The sequence below is a fragment of the Aptenodytes forsteri genome, unplaced genomic scaffold (genome assembly GCF_000699145.1).
Source record: "Aptenodytes forsteri isolate BGI_AS27 unplaced genomic scaffold, ASM69914v1 Scaffold172, whole genome shotgun sequence".
NCBI lineage: Eukaryota > Metazoa > Chordata > Aves > Sphenisciformes > Spheniscidae > Aptenodytes > Aptenodytes forsteri.
Genome location: NW_008795018.1, coordinates 10,032,572 through 10,051,136, shown reverse-complemented (window position 1 = coordinate 10,051,136; position 18,565 = coordinate 10,032,572). Strand labels below are relative to the sequence as shown.

General features: G+C 36.5%; 1 protein-coding gene across 2 annotated transcripts in view; it reads left to right on the top strand.

Moving 5' to 3' along the window:
* ANKIB1 (ankyrin repeat and IBR domain containing 1) overlaps positions 1-18,565 on the top strand; it is a 66,413-nt gene that overhangs the window by 18,190 nt on the left and 29,658 nt on the right. For both annotated transcript variants that reach the window (XM_009275669.2, XM_009275668.2), the window contains exons 2-4: positions 175-475; positions 7,083-7,265; positions 15,373-15,490. In XM_009275669.2, coding sequence (XP_009273944.1) covers positions 175-475; positions 7,083-7,265; positions 15,373-15,490 — 602 coding nt within the window. The remainder of the gene's footprint in view (positions 1-174; positions 476-7,082; positions 7,266-15,372; positions 15,491-18,565) is intronic.

The following is an 18,565-nucleotide window of genomic DNA, read 5'->3' as shown; positions in this document are numbered from 1 at the left end:
ATCTTGGCTCTTGAATCCTAAGAGAAATTATCTATTAAGAATGTTTATCACTAACATGGCTAATAAAAATCTTGGCAAGAAGAAAAAAGAGCTGTCATAATAGACCCTTCCCACTTCAAGAAAATGAGTGGAATTGTGTGCTAATTATTTTTCTTCCATTTTTCCCCCTTGCAGAACCTTCCTTTTTGTTAGAGATGGTAACCCAAATAAACGGAATGTGCACAATGAGACATCTATGCACTTACTGTGTATGGGACCTCAGATCATGATCTCAGAAGGAGCTCTTCATCCTCGCCTGACACGACCCTCAGAAGATGACTGCAGAAGAGCAGATTGTCTGCAAATGATCCTGAAGTGGAAGGGAGCAAAGCTGGATGAAGGACAATATGAACGAGCAGCCATTGATGCTGTTGATAACAAAAAAAATACACCTTTGCACTATGCTGCTGCCTCAGGGATGAAAACCTGTGTCGAGGTAAAAGTTCATATATAGTCACAAGTCTATATACTGGTATTAGTAAATGACACACACGGTGTTTCACAAAGCTGTTTCAGAGAAAAAAATCTGATACAGTATATTGAAATAACTTTTTAATTCTATTTTTCATTAATTGGAAAAATTGCAAAGATAAACAGCCCAAAACGTACACTGTCTGTAGAGAACAATGAAAAAAATTGATTACATATATATTAACTTCATGACATAAACTCCTCAGCATGAAGACGACTTGTGTAAGCTTATAAAAATTGGAAATAATTACAAGACTGTAACACTGGAGAAAAAGTTTTAAAGGTAGGCATAGGCATACCTGTATGTGTAAAGAGAAGTGAAATAACTGCCTGAGAGAAGACTAGAGCTCTTTTTATTCTGCTCTGTAGCTGAGACTGGGAAACGCTGTCCATGTTTCAAGAACAAGTTTGATATCTTTACAGTGCCCAGCTTTTTTAGAGGATGCCATACATCTGTGCTAACATACTTAAAGATAATTACCTTTTTACAAATTAGAAATTACTTTAATGTTTGTGAAAGTAGTGGATAATAATGAGTAATTGGGAATCATAATGACTTTGAAGGTCTCCCACCAAATTTATTTTTTAACTATACCAAGTAATGAGGACTAGTATTTAATTGTGCTGGTAATTTAATTTAAAGAACACAAGAACAGACATCTAACATTTTCAAAAACAACTAACATTTTCATAAGCCTGTCTATTATAACATCAAGATTTGTATTTTGAATGGTAACGATTAATTCGGAGTTCAGCATTTATATGTAAAATTTAGGTTATTTTTCTTCTCTGTATAACTTCATGGTTATTGAGACTACACTTCACTCATTAACTTAGTATCATCAGCAAAGTTTATCACCTCATTATTCGCCTGCTTTTCTAGATAACTTCTGCATATCGTAAACAGTCAGGTCCCAGCACCTGTGGGACTTCACTGGTGACCTCTCTCTGCAGTAAAACTGACGCTCTCCCTGTGCTTTCCTGATTTTCTCTGGAGCTATTTTTAGTATTGGTGTTACTTTTACCACCTTCTAATCTTGTACCGTGACAGATTTAAGCAATAAGTTGCATATTATAATAAATAGTTCATATTTGAGTTCCATTAGGACTCATGAATAAGTACCATCTGGTGCTGGGTATTTATATTAGTATTTGGTTTACAGGTTGTTCTAGAACCTCTTGTGCTGAGACTTCAATTTGAAACAGACTTTCCTTCGTAAAGCATGTGCGGTACATCCACAGAGAATCTGGACTCCAACAATTCATATCACTTTTCTGCTTTATGTTATTTGAGATTGCTTTTGCACTTTGTCCAGCGACCGACTTTACAAACACATTGACAGCTTTACTGTGTGATGTTTTAAAATGATTTATTCTGAGTTGTTATGCACTTGGCATACTGCTCAAAAACCATTCAGAGCCTTCTTCACTGTGATTTTACATTTACCTTTTCCAGATTTTGTTCTTTACATATTCTTCATCTGGAGACAACTTCAGCTTCTTATTTCCCGTATGATTGTGTCCCGTTGTTCTACCTTCACAGATTCTTCTGATGTTTCTAGAATTTTTTTCCACACTTTTATTTAGTACCACTTTTTGAAAGTAGGCAGCGGATTATTTGTCTTTTTTCTGCATCTGCAGGAATGGTGAATCTAAGTACATTTTGGGAATTGTTATTGAGTGGTTCTTCGATGGTAACATTTTGAATTAGGTCTTGTAGACTACTCTGGACAAAGTCAGGAGTTGCTTCTCCTCTCATGTGTTCGCTAATTATTTTGTCTATTATTCAATCACTTATGTAGTCTGAAATTTTAATTTAAGCATCATATATTAGCATAGCATTTTCTCAATATACTTGGGAGACGCAGTCACTGAAGTTCCCTTTATTTTTGTGACTTGTGCCCTTGCAACATTTCTGTTCATGGTCAGCATGTCACTTTCATTGTTACAGTTTTGGTCAGGTGGTCACCAAAGCTTTTTTTTGTTTAAGTCCAGAATTGTATTCCACTGGGATTCTCTGGTATTTGTTGATAGAGTTAGTTTATTTATCTGTGAGTTTGGGTTGGGTTTTTTTATTTAAAGGTAAATAGCACCACACTTCCAATACTGTGAACTTCTCTGTGAGTCTCACATAATATGTTCTGTGGTATTACGTTGTTACACTGATTGTATTCTGTAAAGTTTCCAGATATTGTCTGAAAATTCTCATTTAAAATTTGTCATTTCAATTCCCCAGCCTTAGCTGTGCACTATCAGCTGAGCACTGGATGCTCCTCCTTATCTTCTGTTTTTTCATTAGTCCCCTCTTTAAAAGCTCAGATAGTGTCTTTTTATTTCCAATAGCCAACACTTCTTTCATTCTGTTAGTACAAAGATCATCCTTCCTAGTTTTCTGCGCTTCTAATGAATGGAAACTCATCTTCCTTATGCCATTTTCTGTGCTATAACTTAAGCCTCTGTCTCTCTGGTCCCCTGCTTAGTACTGAGAGGAGTTAAGAGGATGCTGCTGTTAGATACTGATACTTAACCTCCAGTATCACAGCCTGAATCTTGCCCCTGTACCTTCTCTCTTCTCTGCCCCATGTTGTTACAGCTCCACAAGCTCCACACTAGCAGTTTGTCTTCAACGTGTCCCTAGAAATTATTTACACACTTACTGATTTTCACCAGGGAGGCAAGCCACCGTGCGGTCTTTGCTAGCTGAATTATACTCAGACCCAGCTAATTATGTACACGGTAACTGAATTACACACAGGTACTGCCTTGCTCTTCCTGTCAACTAGAATGAATCTTTCTTTATTTGTATGGTTATATGATTGATTTAGTGCCTCTTTTGATGCGATTGATTTGTAAACAAATATCAGGCTGTCTCCTAGGTCTATGTTAATACTGCTTTTATCTTGATTGTCAATTCTTTTTAGATTTGATAAACAAACAAAAATATTAATTGCAAAGGGCTCTGTACTTTTCTCTTGTTCTCTTTTTTAATGCCACTTGTTTGATCCAGCTGCCTGATAAATTCTGGCTACAGGGATTTTCAGTCACAGTTGTTCTATCTAGCCTTCCCCAAGAAGATCCATTTGCTTTTAAACATTATTGTACATTAGAGGACAAATGTGCATGTCATGTCAGAAAATGGGAGATACCAGGATTTAGCATTTAACAATCTTTTTGGGCAAAGTTGGTGAAAAACACTCACATAAAATTGTTTAACATGAGAATGGTTGCTTCTGGTAGAGAAATGGTGAACAGAAGAAAAGTTTAGTAACCAGTTTCCAACGTATTTAATTTTCTGGTATTTACAAGCTTGCTTACTCACATTTGTGAAATATTATGTCTATTACACTGATTTATAAAGTGCTTACAGTTGGACCTATATCAAGATATACTGCCTATATCAAGATATACTGCAAAAAAAAAAAAAAAAAAAAAAAAAAAAAAAAAAAAAAAAAAAAAAAAAAAAAAAAAAAAAAAAAAAAAAAAAAAAAAAAAAAAAAAAAAAGAACAATTACATTATCCACAGAAACGCTTATTTCTTTGTGTTCTGTCTCTCTGCGCTTGAGAAACCCAGGTAACATAGACTTCAAATTTACAAGGGATTTGAGCAAGGAGTCTTCTGCCTCATGCCCCCAAATGGGGCTATACAGTGGTATTAGAGGTAGACACAGTTCTTCAAAAGTTTCAATTTCAAGAGCATGAAGCAAATGGGGTCACACAGTAAGATCCAGGCAGACTATAATGTCGGCAAGAATCACAGTCACTGCAGACTAAATTGTGGTTCTGGAGCTAGGCTGCAGCTTTTAAGTGCAGACTGTAAAATCAATTGGTTTTAAACTCATCATGAAAGTTCATGGTTTGTGTTTCTTCACAAATTATCATTCTATTTCTCACTGTCTGTGATATGATTTATTAGATGAATCCAGCTACTAGACTGCTAGTTCCCCATTTAATTATATAAACTGGGTTATGTTATCATGACAATATGTACTGTTCAATTGACTAAACCAATTCTTGCTCTAATTTGCTTTGCCTTTGAAGAAGAATTTACAGTCTGATCCACATGGATTGCTATTTGCCAGAGTTTGGACACAGTTACATAGTCTAACTAGTCATGGTTTCTACATTAGAAACATAAAGTACACCCCCAAGTTCAAACTTTGTTATGTGCCCTACCATAGGGTAGAGGACCTTGGATCCTAAGATTAGTATCTGAGATATCTTAAGTCCTCCAGTATAGTCTGTAGTCCTTCTCACTCCTTCAACAGGAACAGGATTATGAACAGGAACACTACATTAGGAAAAGCCCGAAACAGAACCTGGTGAAGGAGTTTAAAAATGGTCTCTTTGTTCTTGGAAGTATTTGAGGATTAAAATTCTTAACAAAACAAAAAGAGATAAAAAAACTGAATTGCCTAATCCTCAAGTCATCTTCCCTCTCTCCAGTAAACTGAAGGTTACTTAGAACCCCAGGAGCGCCTTTTGCCCAGTTTTGTGGTGGTTACTCTCACTTCAGAGCAGCATTCCTCTTTAATCGTCTCCTTTTTCCATAACTTTTCAGGAAAGCCCCAGCATTGTATCTTCCCCTATCCCTACCACACCCACAAAACGAAAGGAAAAAACAAACATAGTCCCTTGTGGGTGAACCACCTACTAGTTCATTTGTTCAGAGTTTATAGTCAAATGTGCAGTCTTGATACTGCTCCATTCATGTATTAAATTTCTCCTCTGAGCAGAACAGCTGTGTGGAACCCTGTGCTAAAGATAGTTTGGGCAAAGTTAATGTGCTTATCTTAAAATACTGAATAGAAAAAAGACTTTCATGCTGAATAGATTTGATTTTATGCAGATATAGTCTACTCTATCACAGCATATTTGGCATATTAAATGGCATTTTTGCGATTGTTTAAATTATTAATGTGCTTATTTAAATTATTAATCTCCTTTTAATTACTTAAGAGACACAGGCCTTTTTAACAGTGCTTCCAGAGAAATATGGCATCATTATTAAAAACTTGTTGGTTTGCATATTCCTCATCTTGTGGATTAGATTTTGAGCTGCATAGGTCTATGGAGTGTTCTTTCAAGTATATTTATTATTTTACTTCCTCAGAAGGTGTCTTAGTTGCTGCAGTTAAATTTCTGTTAGAGTTTAAAATGTACAGACAGAATGTGAAACTCAAGTCCTTGGCAATGTTAGGAAGTTTAGATAGAACAAGGTAACTGTAGGCTGGGTATCTTGATAATTATCCTGGTACTATCTTTATTTCTGTCTGATACGCTGCTATGAAGATAAAATATGGTGTCATACTTAATGACACTAATATCTTCTCAACTAAATTTTGTTATTGCACGGGTTTGTGGTATTTTGGGGTTTGCATTTCTTTTTATTTTGGAGAACTTGGGAAAAGTTTCCAAAGAACCTACAAGAATGATTGCAGGTTTGTAAACTACATTCTGTATTTTACAGTGGCAGGTGAAAGAAATAAAATCTGCTGAAGAGAAAAGTAAGAAGTGACTGATCATGATCTAAAAGGTTTATGTGGAGAACAGATCATTTGGGGGAAATTTTATTTTTTTTAGAAGTATAAAAATTGGCAGCTGAGTTTTGAAATATCCTGGCTAAAAATACAGGATAGTATTGTTACAGCCATCATGGTCTGAAGGCAAGATAATGTTTGTAGATTTTAGTTTTATTTAGAAATAAGATGAATCATTTTAGTAGTGAATGATTGTCCTGGGTGCTCCATCATTAGAAGTTCAGCACGTGTTATAAAGATGTCATAATAAATCAGCAAAATGGTCCACTGCTGGCCTTTAAAATCTGTGGCATTTGTTGTCCTTGCTCATATCAGATCAGTTTATAGCAGGGGGCAAGGTTGGCAAGGTAATGAGAGCAGCACAATCAGTGTTTATTAGCTAGAGACTGCATTTCTGGGTGGTTACTGGCAAGAGACAAGGTTGGTGAAATGGCACAATACTAGACCGTATTAGAATTATTTCATTTCACTTTTCTCATGTCCTCAAAAATAAGGTAGAGTTACCAGTAGTATTATTTGCCTATCTGTGAATTGGTACCCCATCTTCCCTCCTACCCAAGGATTCTCCCATTTTCTGTCACCACCAGTGTACCAGTGCTGGGAAGAATGGTGGAGTTATACCCATATATAAAGCATATTTAAAGGTGTATCTAGCTCCATCTTGCCACATGCTTGATGACCTCAGGCCCCTCATTTTCTACAGAGCACTGGCCATATCAGTAGAGCAGAATTTTAGTGTTTAAAACCTAACAGAGACATTGTGTAGCGTTGCCTTGTAACATATTTCTGAGATTTTGTGGTTCCATGGAATTACGGTGGGTATAGGTATAATTATGTATGAAATCAAACAGTAATTTATTTAATAACAATAGAGGATCTTTGTTTCCCAAAGACCATTGCTATTATATTTGTCTCTTCTTTCTGTTTTCCTTGTTCATATTTTTTTTGTTCTCTTCTTAACTGACGTGCCTTTTCGTCAGGGTATTATTAGAGTTGGTAATTAATAACTGTTTACTTTGCCATTTTACTTTTCAGCTTCTAGTAAAACATGGTGGAGATTTGTTTGCAGAAAATGAAAATAAAGATACCCCATGTGACTGTGCAGAGAAACAACACCACAAAGAGCTGGCTCTTAACCTGGAATCTCGAATGGTATTTTCACGTGATCCTGAAGCTGAAAGCATTGAAGCTGAATATGCTGCTTTAGACAAAAAAGAGGTCAGAGAATACTTTAAATTTGGGGTATTTTACACATTTATATTTGTAGCAGTTACATTGTGACAAAATTCTGCAAAGTATTTCAATAGGTACTGTACTTTGTACTGTGTATTTGTAAACCATTTGATTTTAACACAGCTCTATAGCTTTCAAGTTAAGCTCAGAGAACATAACAAATACATTGTCAAAACTAAAGAGAAGTTTTATTCCATATACTTAATTGTGTGGACTGTGTTGAAAGTGTTGCAGGCTGTGAGGCTGGAGGAAATACAGTGAGGCCAGTAAGCTGGGAAACTTGCTCTAAAACGTTTTTTACAGATTTTTTTTCTTATGATGCCTTTGTGTCTAAAAATGAGGGCAGGAGAAATTCTGAAAAGGAGAAAATCTGTGGGATAGAATAGGGAAAATGTTCTGGTGGATCTTCCTCGGCTGAGACTGGGTTGAATGTCACCAAAAACCAGCTGAGTAGTGCAGGATTTCAAAACAGTGCATTTACTTTCTTGTTTTATAACATGATGCCTGAAGCTACTGCATACCAGAAGTTGTATGAAAAACAGATAATAACAGGTGTTGTTATTTTGAAGTCAATTTTTGCAAGAGAGAGACAATTCACTGACACAAATTTGCTTGAATTCTGGTATGCCTTACAGAAGACTGTGATTAATAAGGACAATTTGACCAAAAGGATTCTGAGCAAAAGTTTCCTCCCCAATCCATGATCAGATTTTAATTAACTAAAATGCTAAATAAGAATACATAGATAAATTATATGATTCAGTAAACATTATGAAGTAATTCTGTGTTAATTAAAGGACAATAGATTTCCGTATGGCTATTCCCTTCAAAAGTAGCATGGCCTTGCCTTTTACTAGCTTAGCCCACTTATGACCTAATGAGACCTAAAAGAAAATTCATTCAGATTTAGGTATGAGTAGGCTTAGATCACATCAACTGTTTCCCTGAAAAATGCCACGCATGGTCATTTTTATTTGAAAAATGCCACACATGGTCACTTTTATTTGAAAGTAAGAAAGTCTCTGTACTGTTCAATTCATTTCTGACTAATTTTCTTGAATAAATTAAAACATAAACAAGCTTAATTAGATTGTTTATTCCTAGATGAGAGGTTTTGAGATAAGGTTAATATACTTGAATTGTACATTAAAATAACAAATGTAATTAACTCATTTTAGTTTCTCTGAATATTCCCATATAGAGACACCCAAATTGTTGAAAGAGTATAGTTTGAAATTATATTTCCTCTGTTGGCAAAACCACGTTAAAGGACTGCTGCAGCGTCCTGCCATGATTGCAGTTTACCACTCCTTTGGTTGTACAAGTAGAACTATTTGGATGGTTATGCTGTCGACTGAATCATAGCAATGATTTGGCTTAAAAGAAGAAAAAGGCTTAAAGAGTGGTAATATGTAATTGTTTTATTTAACCTGACCAATTTTTATCATGATATTTATACCATGGTTTTGCTGGCATATGCACCAGCACAGCTAAAAGAACAGTGAACTTACAAATCTGGGTGGGGCAAATCAAGAACCACTTGAACAGGCTTTTCAGCAAGAGAAAATAATGTCTCGTGACTGTTTAACGTAGATGCTCAGAGCAAAATCAGCTTAAAGACTTGATAGTTACAAGGGACTTGAGTAAAAGGTAATTACGTGTTGTGGTTTAATCTCAGCCAGCAACTAAGCACCACACAGCCATTCGCTCACTCCCCCCCCCGGTGGGATGGGGGAGAGAATCGGAAGAGTAAAAGTGAGAAAACTTGTGCGTTGAGATAAAGACAGTTTAATAGGTAAAGTGAAAGCTGTGCATGTAAGCAAAGCAAAACAAGGAATTCATTCACTCCTTCCCACTGGCAGGCAGGTGTTCAGCCATCTCCAGGAAAGCAGGGCTCCATCACGTGTAATGGTTACTTGGGAAGACAGTCGCCGTCACTCCGAACGTGCCCCCTTCCTTCTTCTTCCCCCAGCTTTATATGCTGAGCATGACGTCACATGGTATGGAATATCCCTTTGGTCAGTTGGGGTCAGCTGTCCCAGCTGTGTCCCCTCCCAACTTCTTGTGCACCCCCAGCCTGCTCGCTGGTGGGGTGGTGTGAGGGGCAGAAAAGGCCTTGACTCTGTGTCAGCCCTGCTCAGCAGTAACGAAAACATCCCTGTGTTATCAACACTGTTTTCATCACAAATCCAAAACATAGCCCTATACCAGCTACTATGAAGAAAATTAATTCTATCCCAGCCGAAACCAGCACATTCTGTTAATTCGGGGTCACTTCACTGAGACTGTTAAAAGATACAGTTCTGTTCCTCATTTGACTTGTTTTTAGCAGTTGTTGAGTGTGAGAACTGAAATGCAGGCAGGCCTGCAGACCTAGGTCCATCTGACATACCAGAACAGCTTTCCCACATATTCTAAAGGTTCACAAGCTGAAAAATGTCACCCTGGAATTTGGTACACCGATTGATGGTCTTGGGGCTTCACGTAGAGCAATTCTGCCTTCATGTGCTCCCTTCTGGGTTTTTTTTCCCCTTTCTTTGTGACTTTTCAGTGGGATAAGTTCTCTAACTTCTTGTGTAATTGTAACAGCACAAGTGCTAGCGCAAGAGAGATGCCCAGAGCGTGTAGCCAGGGGAAGTTCATTTTTCAATCTTAGCCCTCAGAGTGGCCAAAACTAGTTGAAAAAAACCAGCCTTAGAAAGACTAGCACTGGACTGCAATCCAGATGACTACATGTCCTCATCCTCCAGGTCTGTGGACAAATGTCTGGGATCGGCAGAGAAAGCTGCAGGCATGGTGATGCCTCCAGCTGTTACCTCAACGGGGCATGAGAATTGATCCAAAAGCCTTCCCCAGAACAAATATCCTTCAGCAAAATTGCCCCTCAAAGATGGTTCTCTACTTTTTTTCTCTCAATTTCATTTTTAAAAAATATTAAACACTGAGGGAAGCGAGTGTGCAAAATGCTTGTTTAGCATAGTATTTAGATTGTAATTGTTTGGTGATGCCCCTTAACATCCTTCCAAAACAAAAAATTAGTTCATAAAGAATTAAAAAACTTTGGAACACCAAGAAATGCATTTTCAAAGTCATTTCATCTCTTGAATGAAGGTTAGAGGAAAAGATAAAACATTTTAAAACCATGAACAGGATTTCTTCCCAGGCAAAACAGCCAAACAGGCTTAACTCCGGTGTTTATGATATGCACAGTAGTATCTAGAATGATAGTACCCAATACCTCCCCTTCCAGACCTGCCATGTTTACAGCAGAAAATAATCCGCTTTTTCATACAAAGCAAAAGATTTTTGTAGTGCTCTGTGCAGTGTCATTGAATTAAGTGTGTGTATGCAGAGTACTAACAAAGCTTTGTTTCCAATGTTGAGAACCAGTTCATGTTGTTCTTCACATTGAAATATTACCAAGGAATTATGTGAGTGTTCATGTTTAGAATTGAAACACTTGTAATAGTGGAAAAAATAACTTGCACTTACCTTTCTTTGATTACAGAGGCTTTCAAGCCATTAAGAAATACAGGTTGCTGAGTAGACCCACATTTCAAGTTTGAGAGCCCGACAGCAAAGAGCTGTCCATCTTCCAGCAGTTCAGTTTACTCCTTCCACAAGGGTTTCTGAATAAAATCCATTTCTGTCATGCAGCTACCCAGTCTTTTAAAATCTCATTTTACTACAGTGCTCCCTGAAGCATATTTTTAAAGCAACATTTCTATTTTACTTTGTTTTTAGTACACCTCAAACATTTTTAGTGATCAAATTAGAGACTGCAGTTAAAGATGGGTAGCAAACAGGCCCTAATAGTTTTGAAACACAAACATGATTCTTAAGTGTGTTTCCACAAAATGCAGTCTGGAAGGAAAACAATGTACCAACACACACATAATCTGTATTTCCCTATGTAAAATGGAAATGCTAAATATTTTAAGAATGGAGTATAAGGTATGACTCTCTTAACACTGTAGTTAGTTGTAGCAAAAGAAGATCCATCTGTGATGTGTGGGCAGTGGAAAGGGTATTAGAAGACAAGCCAGGAGAGTATTTCAGATGACATTCTTTGTCTTGATTCTTTTCTCTTACTTCGTTGATGAGCAATCTCCAAAAAAACCTCTCTCATATAAAATCTAAGTTTATATTCATCTTTTAAATCTAATTGAAGTTACACTAAATAATATCTGTAACTGATTTTTTTTTAAACTGCTTTTATAGATATTGGTTGTTTTATTTGCACAGTCTTTTAATTTGCTGTTTATTCTAGCATATTTCTTTTGGTGATGTATCCCTGGAAGATAACAGGCACCTTCATTTCAATCACATCATGCAATGTTTTAAACTTACATAAGAAACACCTGGGAATGAGCAGTACTTCACAGCAGATCATCCAGAACAGTCTTGGCTCTCAGACTCATGGAAATACTTTGTGCAATAGCAAAGTATATAATTTTAGTTCATTTATATGTGCCACCAAATACTGTAGAAATACACTGCTAGTGAGTGTATCACAGATTTATTGAGTGTATAGTAATTGGATGGTTTTCTTCAGTTCCAGAATTGATGTCATAAATATATGTATAATGCAAATATCATAAATACAACGAATTATCTAAAATGATTAAAATGTACTTTATCTCTACAGATAGAGAATGGTTTATTAAGTGAAAGAGAGAAGGGGACTACAGGTAGTTAAGATATATACACATTTATATACATATAGTGCATATACTTGAATGAGTTAAGTGGAGTATAGATAATTTTTTAAATATATGACTCCTTTAACTATAGAACTCCATCCACCCATAAAGGAGGATATTTACATGAAGTATATTTGGCACCATTTAATTATACAGTCGTCACTGTAGCAAAGAGTTACTTTGCCTTTGTCTATTTTAATGGTACTTTAAAAGTGAAGAAAATAATAATAGTTTGAAATGAACTGTTAAAATAATCAGCTTACATATTAAAAGAACTTTCAGGAGAAAAACAATTATGTAATTTAAAATATCTAAATATTAGTGGTAAAAAAATGAGAAGAAAATAGTTAAAAAGAAGGGCTCGTGAGAATACAAAAGTCTTGAAATCTGTAGTGAGAAGCCGCCAATGGAATTAAAGTAGTAACTGAAATAGTGTATTCCAAAATCATTATATAGTTAAATGATGCTGATATTGAACAATGCCTTTTTCACAGCAGATATCAATAAAGAGTTCCTCCATAAATGAATATCAAAGGAGGTCTCAGAGCATCATGAGCTGTAATCAAAATCCTTTACAGTATATGGCAGTGCAGAGATAAGTCATCAATGTTTGAAGTAGTTAAAAACAAACCTCTATGATATTACATAAAGGATATACATCCTTATAACTAAAAACTGTCTTCGCAAGTCTCTACAAGACTATGTCTGGTACACATGAACATTTTTAAGGGTTCTCATTGTATAAAGCCTTCACTGGAATTTCCAGATTAAGCTACTTAATAGTGACAGCCTAAAATTTCCTTTCTTTCAGCTTCTTCTGTGGGCTCATATTTTATGAAACAAATGTCTAAAGTTTCAAACACATTCTTAAGAAATATTTCCCTCATTACTTAAAAAGATAAAATTAGGATTCTTAAAAACCGCAGGATCCAAAAATCCCTGCTGGGTTGTGTGGAATGCTCCAGCTGAGATAATATAATAGTCTGTTACTCAAGGGAGATAACTGCCAGTGTTTGACCTAGAACCAATCGGTTAAATATAATTTTGAGCGTATCTGCAGTTCAGGATAAAATACTAGGTCCTAATATATGCATGTATGTTGCAGGTTTAACAGAAAAGACATTTCTTTTTATGATATATGTGGTCTTCAAGAATTGAATACTAGTGTGCTGACAAAGCTACTTGTTTTACAATTGCAATTCAAAATGCAGTTCAGATTCAGTCAAGACGATTTACTCTTTGCTTCCATTTTTTTTCAGAATATTCGTGCAATTATAATCAATCAGGCACCCAGCTGTTTGTATCCCTGTCTCTCTGACATGTTTTTATAAATGATCTCTTTTGTAAGAAATTAAGTAGGTCAGTCAAATTCCAGCATGCTATGAATCAAGTGGCCCAGATTTATTTCAGTGCAAGCCATTAACGTTCAGATTGTCCTTTACTGAGTCATGAATGATCAGCAATGGAAGGACGTACAGAAACTCCCTGAACTTGGGCAATCAAGATAAAGGTCAGGACACTCACAGTCCATTTCTCTTCTGCTTTTCTTGCTTTTTCAAAAAGGACAAAGACCCAGTGCAGAGTCATGGCACCATTACTCTTGCCAATCACAAAGTTTCTAATACCAAGAAGTTCCTGTTTAGATTACTGACTAGCTTACAGAAGAGGCTCTCGTGGGAGTCAGTTATGGTTTTAGATGCATTTTATGGAGTTTATTGTGGTATCTAGAATGTAGGAAGCATGTTATGTTTTTAGAGTAGGTGTCTCAAAAGAAGAAAATTATTTAGAAGCCCAGGTATCCATTTCTCCCCATCTCTTATACCTTGCTGCTTGTTATCCTCAAAGGGTTATGCGCACAGTAGACTTTTACTTAGATTGTAAACTTCTGAAGACAGAACTAGTCTTTTGCTTCATGTCTATGTATGTATGCATGCATGTGTGCACATATTAGCTAGCACTGGAGGGTCCTGGACCACGCTCTACATAAAATCAAAATATAGATAGTAAATAATAATGATGTGTGGTCTTAACTGTGGTTATATGTTACCGCTGCTGCTCTGTGTCCTTTCTTCTCCAGATTGGTGAAGACAATTGCCGTTTGGTGGCCAGGTTCCTAATTAGTCCTGAGCACATACCAGTTTTATGTCAAATGCTTTAAAACTTCTGTTAGCTATCCTTTATATAAATAAAACCAGTGCATGTAAGAATAATTTTTTTTACATACCTTTTCTGTATCTATTCTCTGTACATATCCTCCCACTTGTTTTTCTCTTTCTACCTTTTGGGCATTTTCCCTGTGCAACACTAACAAATATATTATTTGCTGTCATGTTCTTCCTTTCTTAGTTTTAAAAAGGAGTCTGCAATACATGTGTATGCATCTCCAGTATCTTGGTTGGAGCTAATTCGGAATCCTGAAATTATTGCCTTTTTGTTTTTCTAATTTGACCTTTTTTTAACGCTGTAATAAGGGGATGGAGCTCCAGACCAGGAAGGCAGCTGGATGATCTGCTCTGACTGTGTAGGACTATCAGAGTTGGCCACTGGTTCTCAAAGAGAGTTTTGACATCTTCATGTACAATGAATCCTCAACCTTGGAGATACTCAAAAGCCATCCAGACACGGTCCTGGGCAGCTGGCTCTAGGTGACCCTGCTTGAGCAGGAGGGTTGGACCAAATGACATCCGCAGGTCCCTTCCAACCTCAACCATTCTGTGTTTCTGTGAACCTCTAACTGCACGTCTCTTCTATCCTATTCATGACTGACTTCTCCATTTCTGTGAGGGTTGATACTGCCTCAGAAGACCTATTCCTGATTCTGTTCACAAATGTATCCCTTCTCACTATCTAATGTCTCAATGTATCCTCCTCCAGATCAATTCAAAGTTAATAGGTCTCAAGTAATGTATAAAGTTAGTGTCAGAGGATCTATGTGCAATGTATGTTAACCTGTCCTTTCTGTTGGTCTCCCCTGAAATCCTTAGCTCAAATCTAGTCATGCATTCTCATACCCATGCCACAATATTTGAGGTTTAATCACTTCAAAATTCAGCGGGATTCTGTGAAAATCTAGCTTTTTTTGAGAGAGAGTCAATGTTAGCTCATCATTTGAACATGGCCTCCAACTATAATGGAGAACTCTAGAGATACTGTCTTTTAGATTTTGGAATGTACAAAGATCATACTATAAATACTGTAAAATGACAGCGTTTCCATATAACTTTGCGTGGTCATTGGTCTGCGCAATGAATAAATTTTGTCACATATTACCTTACAGTTGAGATGACGATCAGTAAAAGTGCTTTGAATGTTTTCATTTTAATATGGAACTAGAGACGTAACTGGAAAATACTGCTAGACATAAATTGTCTGTCGTCTTCTTCTCAAAGCCATATGAGGGCCTAAGACTCCAGGACCTGCGAAGGCTTAAGGATATGCTGATCGTGGAATCTGCTGACATGCTCCAAGCCCCGCTCTTTACTGCAGAAGCTCTACTTCGGGCACATGGTAATCCAAAACCTTAAAGACTAAAGAAACTGTTTTCAGCAAAACCAAAATTGCAGTTGTATGTTTACTTTTTGTTTCCAAGTAAAAGAGAAGTAGCAGTTAATCAAATACCAGGAAACAGTTCACACAGTACTTCAGAAAGAAGTACAGCTGCAGTATGTCAAAAAGCATTGAGGCAGACAGGGAAGCTGACAGGAAAGTGATTCAAACTAGGAATTATAATGGAAGACATTTTAACTTAAACAGTGTGGAGAAACAGAGCTTTCCTGTTTTAGTGGGAGACACAGAAGTAGAACTTTCATGGTTTTATATGTCAAAAAAGTCAAATTCATTGTACCTATTTTTGTCAGACCATTGGTTTTCTGCCACTATACATTTGTGTATAAAACTGGATCAAAATTTATTTATTTATTTATTTATTGTTGCGATAAAAGCAGTCTGACCATTGTAATAAATGGTTGGAAATTGCCTTGGGGTTTAAAGCATATGAGTGTATGTCGTTCGAAGGATTTTTATAGTTACTCTTTTAATACAGGGTATACTTTTCTGTGTGTATATCTGTAACTAGTTTAATTTCACTGAAATAAGTCTGCGCTCTTGTCGTGTAATGTAAACTGGGGTTGTCAGAATGGGGATATACTGAATTCGGTGTGTTCGCTCCAGACAAAAGTATCTCTCTGAAACTCAGTGGAAGCTTTAGGCTTTGATCAGCTATTCAAAACTTATGCTTACTGAAGCTTCTGCATTGTTACTATATGCCAGAGGAACTACTCAGGCAGTTAATGGTTTGCATGCTCGTCACCGTATTGCTGGATTAAGCTTTCATACGCTATTTTTGTGGGCTCCTTGTGAGAATGAAAGGGAGAGGAAAAAGTGAAATAGGAAAATATTATTCTAAACCCAGAACATTTGGCAGACTTTCTTGAGGAGGTATGGTACCTGAAACTCATCTCTTACATTATTTTCAATAGGTGGTTGTCGTGGTTTAACCTCAGTCGGCAACTGAGCACCACACAGCCGCTCGCTCACTCCCCCCCACCCGGTGGGATGGGGGAGAGAATTGGAAGAGCAGAAGTGAGAAAAACTTGTGGGTTGAGATAAAAACCGTTTAATAATTGAAATAAAATGATAATAATAATAATATGATAATAATAATACACAAAGCAAGTGATGCAGAGTACAGTTGCTCACCACCCACCGACCGATGCCCAGCCAGTCCCCAAGCAGCGGCCCCCCCGGCCAGCTTTCCCCAGTTTATGTACTGAGCATGACGTCACATGGTATGGAATGTCCCTTTGGCCAGTCTGGGTCAGCTGTCCTGGCTGTGCCCCCTCCCAGCTTCTTGTGCACCTCCAGCCTTCTCAGTCAGTAGAGCATGGGGAGCTGAAAAGTCCTTGGCTAGTGTAAGCACTACCTAGCAACAACTAAAACATGGGTGTGTTATCAACATTGTTCTCACCCTAAATCCCAAACACAGCGCTGTACCAGCTACTAGGAAGGAAATTAACTCTATCCCTGCTGAAACCAGGACAGTGGTATTTGTGTTCCTTTTAACATTGAATTAAGTCAACATGAACTTGTGCCAGTCTGATGATATTTAAGGCACGGTCTTTGCATATACATTTTTTTAACGTTGATTATTTGTTTAATTCTTATAATTCTCAGAATACTCTCATTAAGGCTAAATATTACTAAATATTACTAAAGTGGGTAGGCAGATTCTGTAACCTGTGCAGATATTTTGAAGAAGATGATGATGGCAATACTGTTCAAACTCTCAGTACAGTCCATAATAAGTCCAAAAGCACTGAGGTTGATGTAAACTGTGGAGAAATGTCTGCCAGCATCTAGCAAGCAGGAATTGAAAGTTGAGAAGAAATCAGTCTGTGTAGGAAAGGTCATTCTACTGATGTTGCCTTAGTGATGTAGCAGTAACTTAATGCAATCGGCCAGTGCGGAGAAAGAAGCACAGACAATTTGCAAGTCATGAGAAAGTCAACTATTTTGCCTGTAGCTGTAGTCATATGCTGGAAATTATTCAAACAGAATTTATTTTATTTGAAATGAAGACATAGAATTGATTCAGCCTAGTAAAGGGAATAACTGAACTATTTACAAAGGCTTAGACAATTGGGAAACATCAAATATGCCAAACTGTAATGTTTTTGCATTTAATCTTGAAATCCATAAAAGAATAATATGAAATCTTAACTTAATTCACACTTAATGTGTGAAAAGCATGTTTTAAATTCTTGGAAAGATCATTCTTACGTACTACTTTTAATAGTTTACGGACACGTAGTATTTAATCCAACAAACTGCTTTCTTTTATCGTATAACTATATCAATTTACTGACACAGGCTGTAGGAGTTAAGAGTGTATCTATCTTTTTCTTTTTTTTTAATTAAGAGACAGAAGTATGTAGAGTTAGAGCCAAGCTAAAAAAATGTTATTATGGCAGTCATGAAAATAAATAACTTTACAGTTTTTCTACAAGTGTTTTTTCAACATTGTTCTTGTTGCTCTTCTAGTTCATTATACAGCAGTTGATTTTAGGATAAAAGGGAGGCAATTCAGCAAATATAACTACCTCATATTTTACTAGAACTCATAAGTTAGTAAAGAGGACACAGTGGAATCCATTTAGTAGCATGTCTTAACCCTGGGTAATTTTAAAGATACAGTACAAACAAAGGAACTCAAGAAAACTTTTAGCAAATTTTACCTCTATCTTAGCATCAGTCAGCTCCCCTCTGAAAAATTATAAGCTCAGGGTAATTTGAAAAATGCTAATAAAATTTGTAATTTTTGAAGTGTAAATATGTTAAGGGTCCATGTCTTTAAACAAATGAAATTAAACTAACCCATGATATGTTTTAGCTTAGACAAGTAAGCACCTGTCTTAGGTGCTCATCTCCAGCTCAACAGGCTTTTTTTTCATATTAGGAGGGAGCAGATTTTAGTATGATAGCAATCATTATTTGACAGGGGCAATATTTTTACTAAGTTCAGTGCTTAGAACATGTATCTTCTTTTTCCAGCATTAATACAGTATAGGAATACTATTTATCTTT